At 47.7% G+C, this 16155-nt stretch overlaps 1 protein-coding gene across 1 annotated transcript in view; it reads left to right on the forward strand.

The window, feature by feature from the left end:
- The window catches only part of IMPA2 (inositol monophosphatase 2), a 40369-nt gene extending 25092 nt beyond the window's left edge, over positions 1–15277 (forward strand). The window contains exons 3-8 of the mRNA XM_006089300.3: positions 264–368; positions 2605–2650; positions 4891–4999; positions 12518–12626; positions 13360–13511; positions 14704–15277. Of these exons, the coding sequence (XP_006089362.1) occupies positions 264–368; positions 2605–2650; positions 4891–4999; positions 12518–12626; positions 13360–13511; positions 14704–14819 (637 nt within the window). The 3' untranslated portion in view covers positions 14820–15277. The remainder of the gene's footprint in view (positions 1–263; positions 369–2604; positions 2651–4890; positions 5000–12517; positions 12627–13359; positions 13512–14703) is intronic.
- Positions 15278–16155: the final 878 nt, after the last annotated feature.

Below are 16155 nucleotides of genomic sequence, written 5' to 3' on the forward strand. Positions count from 1 at the left end.
CCCACTCATACTCCCTGATGCTTTTCCAAAACTCCTACATCAAGGTGTCATTTGGGGTTTTCTAAATCCTGCTGAGTCAGAAGACTGGCAGACAGAGGGACCCACAGATGGTCTGTTACAGACTCTGCCTCTGTTTGGCCTGGAGAAATTAGAATGAAGTACTTTACTGTGTCTGCTTGTCTTTGACGGCATGGAAGCAGTTTGAAGCGCTTTGTCTTGCGTTCTTGGTGCATTTTCTCAGGCTGAGCTCCTGCCCACCACAGGTTCATTGCTGAAGAGGCCGCGGCTGCAGGGGCCAAGTGCGTGCTCACCCCCAGCCCCACCTGGATTATCGACCCCATTGACGGCACCTGCAACTTTGTGCACAGGTGAGCATCAGCACGGGTCACCCCGTTCTCCTGCCTAAACTGCTCTCTTCTCTAAGACTTTGTCTTTCCCAAAGCAGCAGTTTTGGGGGCAGGAGTACATGAACAAACCTCTAACAGGCTTATAGTCTTATTTAAAAGGTCATCAAGTCTTGATTGTTTTGCTTTGTTTTGTTAATCCTCACTTGAAGATATTTTTCCATTAATTTATTTTTGTTAGAGAGTGGAAGGGAGGGAGGGAGCAGGGGAGAGAGAGAGAGACACATTGATGTGAGAGAGACAAATCAAGTGGTTGCCTCCAGAATGCACCGCTATCAGGGTCTGGGATCGAACCTGCAACCCAGATACAGTCCCTTGACCAGGAATTGAATCCATAACCCTTCAGTGCTCGGGCCGACACTGCTGTGTTTACAATATTGGGTTAAATTAAAAAGGCCCCCTGGAGAAGCAAACAGGGTTGGAAAGCAAGTGTATACAACCCAGCAGCTGCCAGGGCATGAGGTGTGGGCAGGGGCACTTGCCGGTGGCCCCGTGCTGGACTGTACCCACTTGTCCAGGACTGAGGGCACTAACAGGGAAGTGGTTTCCACAGAGGGTGGTTCTCCGATGGGAGCACGCACAGAGCCCCGGATTGCTGGTTGGCACAGGCTCCTGGCCCGTGCCCCGGTCCCCACTCAGTAGGTTGGGCATCCGTGGATCTGCATTCCTGGACCATACTTGGAGAGCCCCTGTCATAGATGACACAGACGCTCCATTTCCTCACGTAAAGTGATAAAGCGTGAGCTCAGCCAGATGATGGGGTCCTGGCTCTTGTCACTGTCCTCTGATGTTGCCGCAAACAGTATGTTTATGTGTAAGTCGGTAAACTACTTCCGAAGTAGCGTGTTACTCACCGCCCTTTTCTAAATGTGGTTTCTCTTCAGAATTCAGTCAGTGGTGCCCACACAGCTGACCCTTTCGAGGCAACTGAACAGTGCCATCTGGTGATAGCAGCAGTGTCACTAGACTGTCATTTTAACTAAAGCCTGACACCCCCTGGGGAGTTGCTGAGGCCTCGCAGGGCTCCCCCCTTAGGTGTGTTTGCTGAGGGGAGCACCGGTTCCTCCTGTCTTGCTCGCCATTCTATGTGCGCTGGTGGGGACAGGGCGGCTGAGCCCTGGGGTGTGGCAAAGGCCACAGGTCCACAGGGCCAAGGGCCAAGGGGAACTGGGGCCAGAGAGACGACTTGGAGAGCATCATCCGAGGAGAAGCTGTGGTGCTGACCCCTACGGTTCCAGAGCTCCGAGGGCCACGACCACGCATCTCACGGCCTGGACACCCGAAGCCTCTGGCCTCTGCAGATCAAATAGGACCTATTGGTCCTTATGTCCGGCGGTGGCAGTGTCGCGACTAAAACGCCTGAGAGAGAGCTCCTCTGAGAGGGGGAACTGAGGCCGAGCCTGGCTGAGGTCGCTCAGGGAGCCGGCCACCAACGACAGTGTCGCTCGGCCCCCGACAGTGTCGCTCGGCCCCCGCCTCGGCAGGCAGCGCCCAGATCCGTGTGTGACTGGTTTCGTGTGGATTAGCTGTACCCAGCCTTTCCTTGTTCCTACTTGTTGTTAAGCTCTGATGATCTTCACATAAAGGAGAGATTATTTTAAAGACACGGAGCAGCAACAACAAAATCATAACATAAAACCACAGGCAAACTGCATCGTCAGAGCCAGCCTTCCACCCCTGTGGCCCACGCCTGCTCGGGGGCTCACATGAGAGACGGGGTGAGGAGGGCTGTTGTCACCCAGACCCAACCTCTGGGCGGAGGCTGTGGCCTGGGCCTGTGCTGTTGCCTCCTGGGGGCCCTCATCACGCCGCCTGGGGCCTGGTCTGGCCTTTTTGGAGGTCTCGGCCGTCCCTTTAGGTCTCTGAGAACCGGGAAGGTGGTGATTACAATCCCTCTCCATCGGGTCCTTGGTCCTTGTTGAATCCCGTCAGTTTGACATGTCTCAGAAGACTGCTTCCCTTCAAGGTCAGCTATCTTACCCCATGGGCGGCCAAGCCTGTTTGTCTTGGAAGCCGTTAGTGAAATGGGGGGGGAAGCAGCTTTTAAAAAAACAGACCTGCCCGCGCTGTAGAAAGGCCCTTCTGTGCCTCGACGTGGACGTGCAACGCCGCGCAGCCACACAGAGGCTCCTAAGTGCTGCGTGCTGGTTTGCAAGAGGCCAGGGCATCTCAGAGGGTAGCCATTCTGTTTCCTTCGCAGATTTCCAACCGTGGCCGTCAGCATCGGATTTGCTGTGAACCAAGAGGTACGTGAACCAAGAAGGCCCGGCCCCTGCCCCGTGGGCCCCCAGGGCTCCAGTCCAGGTTTCATTGAGTCATCTTCCTTTTTGGTTTCAGCCTCTGCGCTCCTGTTTTTCTCTCTTTGTCCTGGGCCTTAATCATGATTAGTAAATCCAAGCATGTGTTTTTCAAATCTGAGAAAACGCAAACCAGTTGGGGGTGTGCAGCTTGGGGCTCTGTGGCCGGCCCTGATTTCACTGTGGTCTTTTTTGATGTGACCGTGGAAGGGGACACTCTGAGCAAATTGTCCAAGTTGGTCTCCCGGTGACCCCTGGGGCGTGTGATTTAGACACACACAAAAAGAACTCCTATTTTTGGAGGACATTTTTAATCCCAATATTCCATTAATTCTTCTGTATCTTCCTCGAGCTGTCAGTGTGAGAACGGGCTGTTTCAGGGTTCCCAGAGACCCTGGGGGCCAAGCAGCATCAGAGGCGTGGGATCAAGGCTTCAACTGTATCAATCAGCTTAAGCAATGACACTTAGAAAAGCGCTACCTTCTTTGTAGTCACTACAGTCAGATTTAAATAAGACCAGGGCTGTGTTCTTCAAAAGCAGCCCTCCTTTGGAACACCATTTTTTTCATCTTAATCCTCCGCGTTAGCATAGCTTCCCTAGCGTGGAAACGGGGGGAACTTTACACCCGTGTAAAAGCACTTAACTTGAAGATAAACAAGATTTTCAATATCAACATTTGGGTAAGGAGTTACTTACTCACTTGTCTCTATTGAATGTGGCCACTGAACCGAGTAGGGTGTTGAGCAATCACCTCAGGGAGGGCAAGGTGCTTCGTGCTGGCAGGTTGCCGTGTCCGTATCTGAGGGAAGGCAAGGTGCTTCCTGCTGGCAGGTTGCCGTGTCCGTATCTGAGGGAAGGCAAGGTGCTTCCTGCTGGCAAGGTTGCCACTGGATGGGTCTGGCGTGTGTGACTGCACACAGGTGTTCTGGGCTTATAGTGGAGGGCCCTGGGCAAGGGGAGCGTCCCCCGCTCCCTCCCATTCCCTGTTTGCCCCAGGGGTGCAGGGCCCCCACCACAGGCTCCCCAAGTCCAGCCCCGTTCGAGGACCGACCTGAATCTGGGAAGCCCTTTAAAGGCAGGGTAGTGGAGCCGGGAGCATGTGAGGATTGCTGGAAGGCTGGAGCCCTCGGTAAGCGCTGGCTGAACCATCCTCCCAGCAACAAACCTGATGCCTGCAGGTCGGGGAGCCCCTTCCACTGCAGTCCCGCTCAGCCCGGGCGGCCAGATGGTCCTGGGGCCTTTGGCCTGGGTCTCCCTTCATTTGCCAAAGAGAGGAATACTTGGCTAACCCCGAGCGAGCACACTTGCGCTGTTCACCCTGACTTGTGAGAAGTCAGTAGAGGAAAGGCACAGAGCACTTGGTGTCAGGTGGCATTTGTTCATGCCAATTCTTTTTACCACCCCTGTTTGGCCGCGGCCCGCTCACTGATTGACGGCAATGTGGCCGCTGGCTGGCGCTCGCCGCTCAGGGACGAGCCCCCTGATGAGGCACGTCTGTCTTCCTGGGACCGCCCTTGGGTTCTGTGATTCTGTTGGCGTTACAGATGCATTCTTCATTCTTCATTCTTCACACATCAGCAGTTTTGAGGGTTACTTGTGGTTTGATTAGAGTCACAAGTAATCTCCCACCATCCCTGGGGGAGAAAAAAGCCTTTCTAAAGAATTCAGCTTTTTCAATAACTTTCAGGTACTAATGCTTCATTATGTTAAGGTTTAATATAGTTTTTTTAGTTTTAGTATATATATAGAGAGAGAGAGGGAGAGAGAGAGAGAGAGAGAGAGAGAAGAAGGAAGAGGGAGAAAGAGATACAAACATCAGTGAGGAGAGAATTATTATTGATTGGCTGCCTCCTGCATGTCCCCTACTGGGGATCAAGCCCACAACCTGGGCATGTGCCCTTGACCAGAATCGAACCTGGGACCCTTCAGTCCGCAGGCTGACGCTTAATCCACTCAGCCAAACCAGTCAGGGTGGTATATTTTTAAATGTAGTAGTTTTTAAAAAGAAAGCCTGCTTCCATGCAGGTCTAGTTTTGAATCTAGGTGCTGCTTTTTAATTCCCTTTTGGAAAGTATTTTCTAGCACATCGTCATTGCATTCGTCAGAACACTTAGAACGCCTTCGCCTTTGAGTTGCTGTGCTGTTTTCTGTCTGCATTAGGTGAACTTGTTTTCTGCCCTGCCCGCAGCTTGAGTTTGGAGTGATTTACCACTGCACAGAGGAGCGGCTGTACACGGGCCGGAGGGGCCGGGGCGCCTTCTGCAATGGCCAGCGGCTGCAGGTCTCCGGGGAGACAGGTGGGCCTCCGCGGCGTGTCTCAGTTCCCTTCGGACGGAGACATGTCAATGGAAAATGCCTGGGACGGTGGTGGACATCTCCTGCCGAGAGCTCAATCTCTTCTGAGGGACGCCGTGTCCTTGATGAACTGGAAACTGAGCCAGTTCTGTATCTTAGTGTTTTTGTGAATGTGGCCAGGAGCTTTAAATAGTCTCATTCTATTTTGTACTCACATCTTTCATCCTGAATGCTTAGAGACACCCTTGTTAGTTATGGGTGGGTCTCTAGCAGTCCAGTGCCATGGGCAGAGCCAGAAGCATGCTCGGGTACATGTCAGCCATCATATGCCACCTGGCTGTGGACTGAGTGGAGCTGGCTTCCGTTGCTGAGGGAAGTCGTGTGCATAAGTGATGTTTTCACTCACCACAGATGTTCCCCTGTCATTGTTACTCCTCAAGCAGAACCTCGAGGGCACCCAGCTCTCATTCAGGGACTGCGTTATACTTAATCTGCATGTTACCACGTATCAAGCACAATATGCTGCTTTAGATGTTTTGCTGACTCTTTTTGGCCTTTCTCTCTGATTAAACTGTGATATTTTAGCATTTTGTAGGACAGATACTGTCGGGGAGAAAATTGCAAGACAAGGAAAGAGCTGAGCCTGAGGCTAGGAGCAGGTGGATTAGGAGCGGACTTTAAAGGGTCCATGATGGAGAGAGCACAGTTCCTGCTCACTTCTCACTCACGTGTTCTGCAGCAGGACATCACAAGGTGCCCTCACCCCCCACCCTCCGTTATTCCACTTGCCCGTCACGGCTTCAGTTTATGGCGCCCACACTCCTCCTCTGAGCTCCCTCTCCCTCCTCCCTGCCTCCCTTCTCTACCCTTTTCCAGCTCCTCTTAAAAATGTCTTTCCTTGTGCCCTTTCTCCATTGTTTCTATTATTCTGCCTTTATTCCTCCTTGGATGACACCTGTGTGCCCAGATGGCCTCAGAGGCACTGGGAGGACCAAGAGGTGCCCTGCCCTCCTCTAGTAGGAAGTGAGGCTCTCCAGCGTGCTCCGCGACGAGCCGGTGAGAGCAGCGTCCCCTGCGTTGTTAATTTCTTGCATTTGGGTTTCTACAGCCAAAGGTGTTGACCAGGTGCCAGGAGGTGTTTGCTTCGGCACAGACTCCTCCTCACGGTGCCAGGGCCCCTGAGCAGCTGGTCTGTTAGGGAGGTGACCTGTCGTTGTGTGAAGGACAGGCTGGAGCAGGACTGCCTTGGGGAGTCTGAGGAGGCTCCCCCCTGGGGGGGGCCCTGGGAGTCACGAGTGCACCCAGGGTGAGGGGCCGGGGAGCCGGTCACAAGAGGCTCAGACAGGCAGGGGCAGCAGGACACACTAACCAGTTACCGCCTGAGTGCCAGCCCCGCCCCATGCCTCCCTCTCCCAGAAATGTTTTGTTTGGCTGAGTAAAAAGTGGCGTTAATTACAGCCACACATGCCAAGAGGCAACCACTCAAGCTGAATTGTGTAACCCAGTAGTGAGAAAGCATGTTATTAAACACGCTTATGTGACCTTTGCTCTACATTTTATTTGATTATCTAACACTCCACTCCATTCACACACACTCGGCCTTCTGGTCGGCTGCCTGCGTCGCTCCGTAGCGCAGCGTCCTCAGTGGGGCTCTCAGGCCATGGCCCAGCCCTGCTCATCCCTCCCAGTGGGCAGGGGCTTAGGGTCACCACTGTATTTGGCCCATCATAAGCCCTTTTTGTCCCAGACTGCCCATTACTCACTGTCATAGCCCTCCGTGGCTGCACACATGTTCCAAAGCTCTTTTGTGATTTTTTTTTCCCAAAAAAATTCTGATTTATAAAGTCTAGTCTAGTGTGTGTGTCAACTTGGTCATTTTCTGTTTGATGGGCGACGAGGTTTCTATGGGAGGGGATGGGGTGTACGCTCCAGCAGCACTGTCTTAGGTGTTGTGCAGGCCTGGTTTCACATCCTGAATCTGCCACCTTCTAATGCTGTGACCGGAAACCTTGTCTCCATGTATAAAGTGGGGTGATGATGATGAAAACTTGGAAGGTTAAAGAAAATTATATATAGAAAGCACTCAGCAAAGTCCCTGGCACATAGTACCCAAAAATAAGAGTCATTATCAAAGGAGAAACTTGAGTCTTCACACAAGATCAGTTATAGCCTGTTGCTGAAATAGATGCCTTTCTGAAGGAAACAGCCATTAAAACAACCACCACTTAACTTTCCCCCTGTGCTTTCTTTGCCTTCTCTTTTCCAATTCCTATTAAACCTTTCTGGAATGTCTTCAATTCACAAAAACAAAAAACAAAAAAGCTACACTGGTTAGGGGTAAAGGATTAAAGGCCAGAATTTTATTAGTAGCTTTTTTCTTCTAATTGTACCAGGCAAAATTTCAAACATGTGCAAAGCAGACAGAAAAAGTACAATGAACCCACATGACCCACCACACAACTCCAATATTGCCAACTCATGGCCAATTCTGCTTCATCCACACCCCTACCCAACTCCCAGCACCCCAACAACTCCCTGATTCAAATCCCGGACGTGACAGCACTTTCTAGCCAGTATATCAGTATGGCTCTCTAAAACACACAGACAGTTCATTGAAAAACATAATCACAATACCAATCTCACCCCCGTCTAAAATCATAAGCTATCCAGACAGGGTTCAAATTTCCACTTTTCTCATTTATGGAAAAGGGCCTTTCGGAGCCACAATCTGGAGTCTAGAGGTCGTTGTAGATCCTGGATCTGTGTTTTCAGTGGACAGAGCTAGGGAATGAGTTGTTTTGTAATATGAAATTCATCATGAGTCCATAGTGATGTGCCCCATTCAAATTCATGACTACATGGTTCTCTAACTCTTCTATGTATGTCTACTCGACCCCATGCTGAAAACCCTAGTGCACAGTGATACCAGGAATTTAACAATATCATGCAATCCTTGTTCGCTTTATCCCACAACACACACATACCAGTTTCAGAAAAATAATACTAGCCCTTCTATTAACAAATGATTCCCGAGCCTGGCCGATGTGGCTCAAAGTTTAGTTTCTATCCTTCCTTGTCCTTTTTACCCTATAGATAACCAGTAAAAAAATTTAAGTTTATTGTTCCATTGTTTATTTTGGTATGTTATTAAAAACAAGCAGCTGTTTTATTTGCTTTGATTCTGTTTCCATATAATTTCTGGTATTTAGAAAGGTTTATATGATTATTCTAATAATTCTCTTTATATTAAAGTTTTTATATAATATTCCTAGTCCTCTCTTTTTGGGGTTGTTGTCTGTTAACTTCTCTATTATCAATAAGGCAAATATTGTCTTAGTATTATAATGAAATTTGTTTTAACTTCACAGATTTCTAAAAGAAACACAGGGACCACACTTGAGAACTACTCCAATTGATTTCTCAGGAAGGACTATGGGAACAATATTCCAGGAGTTCTTACATGTTCATAAGTTTATCAGTGGCCATTAAACTTGAAAATCCATTTTTCTGGTAGTAAAACACATGGCTCCCATTTTCTTGTGTTGAATGCCTTAAATTGTCTCCATCATCTTCTAGCATAAGCACATTACTGAAAAGCCTGAAGACAGTTTTTCTTTCCCTTATAAGAACTTTAGTTTTTCACTTGAATGCCCAACATATGATATTTTGTCTTTATAGTACAGTAACTTTAATAAAGTGTTGTTTCTTCTGAGTCTATTTTCCTAGGTACATGGAATGCCCTTTCACTATATAATTTCAAGTCCTTTTTAAAGAAACCATCAAAGTTATCTTGAATTATAGTTTTAAGCATTTTTTTATTTCCCAATTCAGTTGCTTTTCTTCCTTTCTTTCTTCCTTATTTTTTTTTTTTATTTTTTTGTCTTCAGGGTCTCTTATTATATGTATGTTGGGTCTTCTCTGCTTGTCTTTATGTCATTTTCTTTTGAATCCTTTTTACCTTTCCACCAACTTTTAAAATCTCTTTTTCATCCTTTATTTTTTGTAAAGCATGATACATTGTATTTATTCATTCTCTATTTCTTTAGTTTTATCTTCTCATCTGAAATGTTTTCTGATTCTTTCGTAAGTTATATCCCCTCTACTTTTGAGTTATGCTGTTCTTTCATATATTCTTTATTTCTTCTTTAAATTTTTATTTTTCAATTACAGTTGATATTCAATATTAAATTATTTTTTTTTACATAAAGCTATTTTTGTTTGTGGGCACATCTTTCTGACATTCTTTGATTGACTGGAGAGATGTCTTTCTGCCCTGATTCTTTTTCTTATGACAATGACAGTTGTGTGTGGGATTCAACCATGATTCGTTTACTTTTACTTTGTTCTACTAGAAATCTGTGTTCCTGAACTTGGGGAGAGGGAGCGTGTCAAGATAGTTTTTGTATTTTTACAGCTCTAGAGCTCCCTCTTCTGTTTTTGTGACCTGTTAAGAAACATTGGCCTTGTTCTTAGATTTTTTTCTTTTTTGGGGGGGTGTGGGGGACTCTGTTTCCCTCCTTCACTGTTATCTGGATCATCTTTTTTCTTTGCCTCTATTATCCTATCTAGTGAGTTTGGAGTTCACATACATTTCTACTCAGAACCTGCCCTACCAGGCCCTGGTTATAAGAGGTCATAGAGCTGATTGGCTCCCTACCTTCAGACTTTCCCCCACATCCTGTACCAGGGACTCATGAATTGATGTGTGCACAGCTCCTCTCACATTGACCCAAGCTGGCTTCCAGTGAGTGGCTATCGGTGACTTTGAGGTTCTCCTGTTCTCAGGTCTAGTAGGTGCTCGATGCTTCTCTCTTCCTCCTGGTGTTGCGATGCCATAAGGTCTTATAGCTGCTGGAGATTTGCTCTACCCATTGTATTTTGGGGTTTGGATATACCTTGACAATATAGTTTTTTTGCATTTTTTTTGTTTATTTGTTGTTTGTTTTTATTTTGGTAAATGATGTCTATAGTTTTGTTTTCACTCTGCTAGCTCTGTCTGTTTTTATCAGAGAGGGGTTGTAGAGATTAAAATCTTTGTGGTTGTTGCATAGATTTCCAATTCTAAACAATACTTTTTATTTCCAAATTACTTATTTGTGTTTTGTTTGTTTTTTACTTGTTCGTTTTTAAAAAATAATTTATTGAGGTGAAAGTCAAATAACATAAAATTAACCATTTTAAAGTGAACAGTTCAGTGGCAGTACATTCACAGTGCTGCGCATTTGCACTCTCCAAGGTAAATCCTGTACCCATTAAGCACTCTCTCCCCCACACCCCCTCTGCCCACCTCCACCCCCAACCACCAATCTTCATTCTTAGTACTTATGTTTCTAACTTAAATAAAGTTAAATATTATTTTCATGTGAAAAGCTCATAGTGGTCTATAAGAGGTCTGAGAGAATTAGGACATGTATTAAAAACACATGCTGGTGTAAGTGTTGTTTCAGGAATTCTACGTTCAGCAAAACCAGCCAGAGCCCAGAGAGGATATTTTCCGGACTTAAAGCGCAGGCGCCTCATTCTCCATGAGTACATATTGCAATGTATACACACAACTTGCTTCTCTTGCCTTTAAATTGTAAAATTTATCTTAAGACAAGTACTCTTTGATACTCTGGGTATTTTTAACTTTGCTCCACTAGAAAAGGGTTTCAAACTGTCAGAAGTCATGAACTATATTTTTTCACCCTAAATAAAATCTGTTTTTTGAAAGATTATACAGAGATGCCCTACTTAAAATCTATTAGGTGTTTTTTTAATTGGGGTAAAATATATAACATAAAATTAGCCATTGTAGCCATTTATAAGTGTATAATTTAGTGGTATTAATTAAATTTACAATGTTGTGCAACCATTACCACTATCTGTTCCCAAAACTTTTATCACTGCAACTAGAAACTCTGTACCCATTAAGCTGTAGCTCTCCATTCCCAACACACACACACACACACACACACACACCCACCCATGAAGACACAGAATATTTTAAATTAAAAATGTAATTAGCATTGATTAAAAACTAAAATATAAATATTGGATAAATGGTAATAAAATTCAAAAATCATAGTACTTTAGATAATCAAGAATAATCATAATATAAGAAGATATTAAATAGAAGGGACTTGTAATTTTTACCATTTTCCTTACCTAGGACCAAATAAAACAGTAGAGAGCATTTTGCCTGTAGGTGGCAGCACTCAGACTTCCTTTTTACTCTTGTGATTTCATTTGGGAAAAAATATATTAGCAAGAGTGAGAAAGAATAGATACATTGCAGCTAGAAGAGGATACAGAAATATCTTCTTACAAATTTAAAACTATGGAACGAAACCCCTTCTTTCACATATCACCAGGCAAGCTTGAGTTTAAGTCTGGGCCTTACCACTTAAGGGCTACCTGACCTCATGCAGGTCCCTTCTCTAAGCTTGGTCTCCCAGCTGTGAACAAGGACAGTGAGACAGCAAATGTGATGGAGGACGGAGCGCACACATGGAAGTGTCTGGAAGAGAGTAAGACGTGAACGATTGCTGTTCCCACACTGTGCTTAATTTCCCTTGGGAAATAGCTCAAGGGCACTTGGTTTGAAAATCCCTGCTTTTCCTCACCAGCCCTGCAGTGGGGTATCTGCTCGTCTAGGCTGACACTCGAGGACCTTCCTCTCCATTCACCTTACAGCCAGGCCCTCCTTCTGATAAGGACATATTGGGCCAGGCCTTGGCCTAACGGAGTAGTCACGTACTTATCTCCCTATGGAAATTGATTATCTGGCTTTCTAGTTCCTGGGGGAAAATCTTCAGTGTCTTTCTTAAAATCTAAAATATGCACACTTTCATTCTGAAATCCCACTGTTTTATTTTTTCAGAAATTCCACTTCTATTAATCTGTCCTTAAAAACAGCCTGGTTGGTATGGCTGAGTGGTTGAGGGTCGACCTGTCAACCAGGAGGTCATGGTTTGATTCCTGGACAGGGCACATGCCCAGGTGGCAAGCTCGATCCCCAGTAGGGGACGTGCAGGAGGCAGCCGATTGATGATTCTCTCTCATCATTGACATTTCTGTCCCTTCCTCCTCTGAAATCAATATTTTTTAAAAAGGTTTAAAGATATTTAATTGATGAGGCATTTGTTTCCCTTCAAACATGGGTGGTCCCAGTTTGGAGTCATTTTGTTTTATTTATAATTGAATGATGATGATTTTCCTAAGACACCAAACTCTTCAAGTTTTCACACTAACCATTTTTGAAAAGAGAGAACTTAAATATCTCCTTCTGAAATCTGAATCAGAAAGCAGCTTTAAAGGAATGATGATGAAATAGAGTGTGAATTTTGTTTCTCTCTTTACTATGTCCTTACTTTTCAGCATAGCTATTAGAAAAATCTTATAGCATAAACCACTCAAAAGAGACTCATTCTAGAAGGAACGGGAGTCTGATATTTGAAGTTCACGTCAGGAAACTCCCGACTCTTCAGTTAGAACCAAGACTTGATTTTTCTGACGATGGGACGTTCTTTCTATTGCAGATCTTTCCAAGGCCTTGGTTCTAACAGAAATCGGTCCCAAGCGTGACCCCGCTACTCTGAAACTGTTCCTGAGCAACATGGAGAGGCTACTCCACGCCAAGGCTCACGGGTACGACTTCAGACCCCGGAGCACCTGGGGCCACGGAGGAAGGTGCCAAACACACAGTCTCGCTAAAGACTCCCCGGGGACTGAGAGGAAGAAAGATCCTGTGACAGGAACACACACCGCGGTGCCGAGGCCCAGGGCGGCCGCTGGTGCTGCCCCGTCCAGTGTGGGGGCTCACGCAGCAGCTGGTAGGGGACGGACAGGGGACCTTCGTTCCTTTCTGAGCAACTTTGAGAAGCCCAGGAACCGATCGCAGCCACGGCCACCCAACCCGCCAGTCCTGTGGTGCTTAGGCCCCTACCTAACTGATGTTCCTACAGTAAACACTTCGGAATATAAATCCGAGTCCCATTGAATCCTCTGCATCTCCCGTCCTCCCTCTAGGTCTGTGCTGTAGCTGTGGCCACATGAGGTGATTTAAACATGTACAGAGTGAACAGTTGAGCTGTTTAGGTGTGCCAGCCGCATGTCCAGTGTGCGACAGGCACAGGTGGCTCGAGCTACCAGAGTGCAGAAGGCACCCCTCGCCGCAGAAAGCTCTGCTGGACAGCACTGCACGGCCCTCTAGACTTTGAGCTTAGAGCTTGTGGGAGAAGCCCGGTGGCTCCTCCTGAACGCCTGGGAGTGCTCACAGCGGGCGTGACTGGGTGAAGTAGGCGTGAGCACGGTGTAAGAGCAGTCTGATTGTGCCTGGTACCGCTCACACGTGTGTGACTGCTCCTTCCCTCTCCTCCAGGGTCCGGGTGATCGGGAGCTCCACCCTGGCACTCTGCCTCCTGGCCTCGGGGGCTGCGGACGCCTATTACCAGTTTGGCCTGCACTGCTGGGACCTGGCCGCCGCCACCGTCATCATCAGGGAAGCAGGAGGCATCGTGATGGACACCTCAGGTGGGCCCCTCTCACCCCGGGCTGGCCTCGGTCCCTGGGGGTGCGACGCGGAGACTAGCCTGAGTGACCCCTCCAGACCAAGCGTCCCTCACTCCTCGCAGTCTCTGCTGACGAGAGGGCCTTGGGAAAGCGGTGGTCCCACCCTTCCCGCCCTTCCCGCCCTCCTACTCTGCCGCAAGGCGTGGAAATAGAGCCGAGGGTCAGACTATGGCCAGTAGGAGCAGCACCACCACTTCCTGTTTCCACACCATTTGACAGTTTTCTAAGCACATAATCCGGTGAGACTGACAGAACAGGCGTCACGCTCCCCAGCTGGCGAAGAGGAGGCTGGCACCCCACAACCCTGTGGCTCAGCAGCGTACTGCGCGGGTGCCTGTGGGTTCTAGAATGGATCCAAAAGGTGCCTGTTAGTTCCGCTTCAAGGTTATCACATCCCAGGACTGACCCCACTGGGCACATCTGACTCCGCTTAGCATCCCTGCCCCTGTTATGCTCAGGCAGACCGCTCGTCTGACGTTCAGGGGTAACCAGTCAGGGGCTGGGTGAGCCCTATCGGATCCCATTCTCTCCTAGCTTTTGAGTCCCGAGCTTGTTGGCACAAATACTGGGGCTCCCTTTTCAACTATTGGGTATGTACAGGGGTCTTTTGTCATTTGATTTCTACTTCTTTCCCCTTTAAAGGCTTTAATTGAGCTACCAGAAAAGTATAAAAGTGGAGAGGTATCAGCCTTAGATGGCAAGGCCAGGCAGACCAGTTTCAGATGAAAAAGGAGTCCAACCTGGATTTAACCATGTGAGCACACGTGTGTGCACGGAGGGCTCCAGCAAGGCCACTAGTCCTGTTCATGCCCCCAGAAGGGCACAGGGCTTCACCGTCCGCCCCAGCCGCCTGGTCCCCACAGCAGCCATGGGTTGCCAGTCAGAAAGACCAACTCATGGGTCCCGAGTGCCTCCCATGCAGCTAGAGACTGAGGGCTGCTCTCTCCTGTCTTGGTCTCACCAGTCACTGGACTCTCAGTCCTGAATGTTGGGCCTCAAACTGCATCCTCCCAGCACAGCCTCCGGATGGCATTGGTCTGTGGCCCCTCCACTGCACTCACTGGGTGGTGTTGTGCACGTGTGCCCGTGCTGCGTTGTTATCCAGGACTGTTCTGCCCTCTCCGTAACCCACGTGGTCTCTCTCTGTCCTCAGGTGGACCTCTCGACCTCATGTCCTGCAGAGTGGTTGCTGCGGGCACCCGAGAAATGGCTACGCTCATAGCTCAGGCCTTACAAACAATTAACTATGGACGGGACGATGAGAAGTGATGAGAAGTGAAAGGGAGCAGAGACGAGAAATGCGCCCCCGGGACTGGCTCTTCCTGGGAATGCTGCAGCGGCAGCCGATCCCTGGGGGGGACCACCTTGAGCAGCCCGCACTCGCATCAAGTTCCTGCGCTCCTAACCACCCAAAGAGAAGTGTTCTGCTAACGTGTGTGGCTCTCTGGTTAAATCCACGTCTTTCACTGGGGTTTGGTGTTTAGCTGGTTTCTTTCTTTAATCTCATGTCACCTTTTTCAGGTTAGTACAGGTCCTTCTATCAGGGCCAAAACCCAAATCTCATGATACACATATTGATAATTCAATCTTGATTCTCCCCCCCCCCAACCCCCCAAATGCAAATCTCAGGTAATATGGCTTTAGAACTGCTGATAAAGCAGACTTGTTCTCAGGCCCCCCACCCCATGGTACTTCAGAATGCAATAAATCCAAATAATGGCACTCTACTTATCTGCTTCCCTTCATAAGTGTCGCCTATTCCCCAATCAACACACAAAATCCGTAGCTGTAGGGGCCTTTAAGACTCTACTGATGACCATTAGGAGAATAATCCCAAGTGTCAGAAGTATTCTCCTTAGCCAGGGTCCCCATGAATGCACCGGATGAGGTGTCAACCTGTTTTAGCCAAGTAGCTTGCTTGTTAGTATCTTATAATTGAGTTTCTGCAGTGCCAGGGTGTTGATCCAGGTTGACTCCTCTTTGTTCAGCCAACAAGTAACCTAGTGCCTTTCTATCATCTAAAACCGCCTTCACAGGAGAGCCGGGGGCTTCTGTTGTGCAGCTGTGGCTTTAGCAGTGGACTCAGAAGTGGTTGCCAGAGTTAAGGATAAGTTTCTGATCACATATTTGTTTGGACTAACTCCAAGTCAAGGAAGAAGGGACGTCCAAATGTCACCTATCTGCTGGTAAACTTAAACTTCCGCTGGTCATGTGAATTCAGGGAGGGGACCACTGTCCAGTCTGAGGGATTGTGAAGGGACAGCGGAACAGTAAACACAGCAGGAGCACATTGTTCTTTCATCCTCGCTGTCAAGACAATGAGTTGCCCAAGCATAGAGGCCATTGACAAAACCTCCACATGTAAAGGAGTAGCCAGAAGTGTTCCTAGGGCTCCCTCCTAAATGTTACCATTTATGGACCCATTGGATGGTGCAGAGGTGTTAGCATCGTTCAACAAACAGTCAAATACTGCATTATTGCATATTGAAGGACCACCTAAATGTGTGGGGCTGACACAAGCCGATGAATGCTCTGCAGTGTCATAGATATTTACACTGGCTGCTCTGGATATATATGGATCGTTTTCCCACCCCAGGGTTGGGTT

Source organism: Myotis lucifugus, unplaced genomic scaffold, assembly GCF_000147115.1.
Source record: "Myotis lucifugus unplaced genomic scaffold, Myoluc2.0 scaffold_58, whole genome shotgun sequence".
NCBI classification, from domain to species: Eukaryota; Metazoa; Chordata; class Mammalia; order Chiroptera; family Vespertilionidae; genus Myotis; species Myotis lucifugus.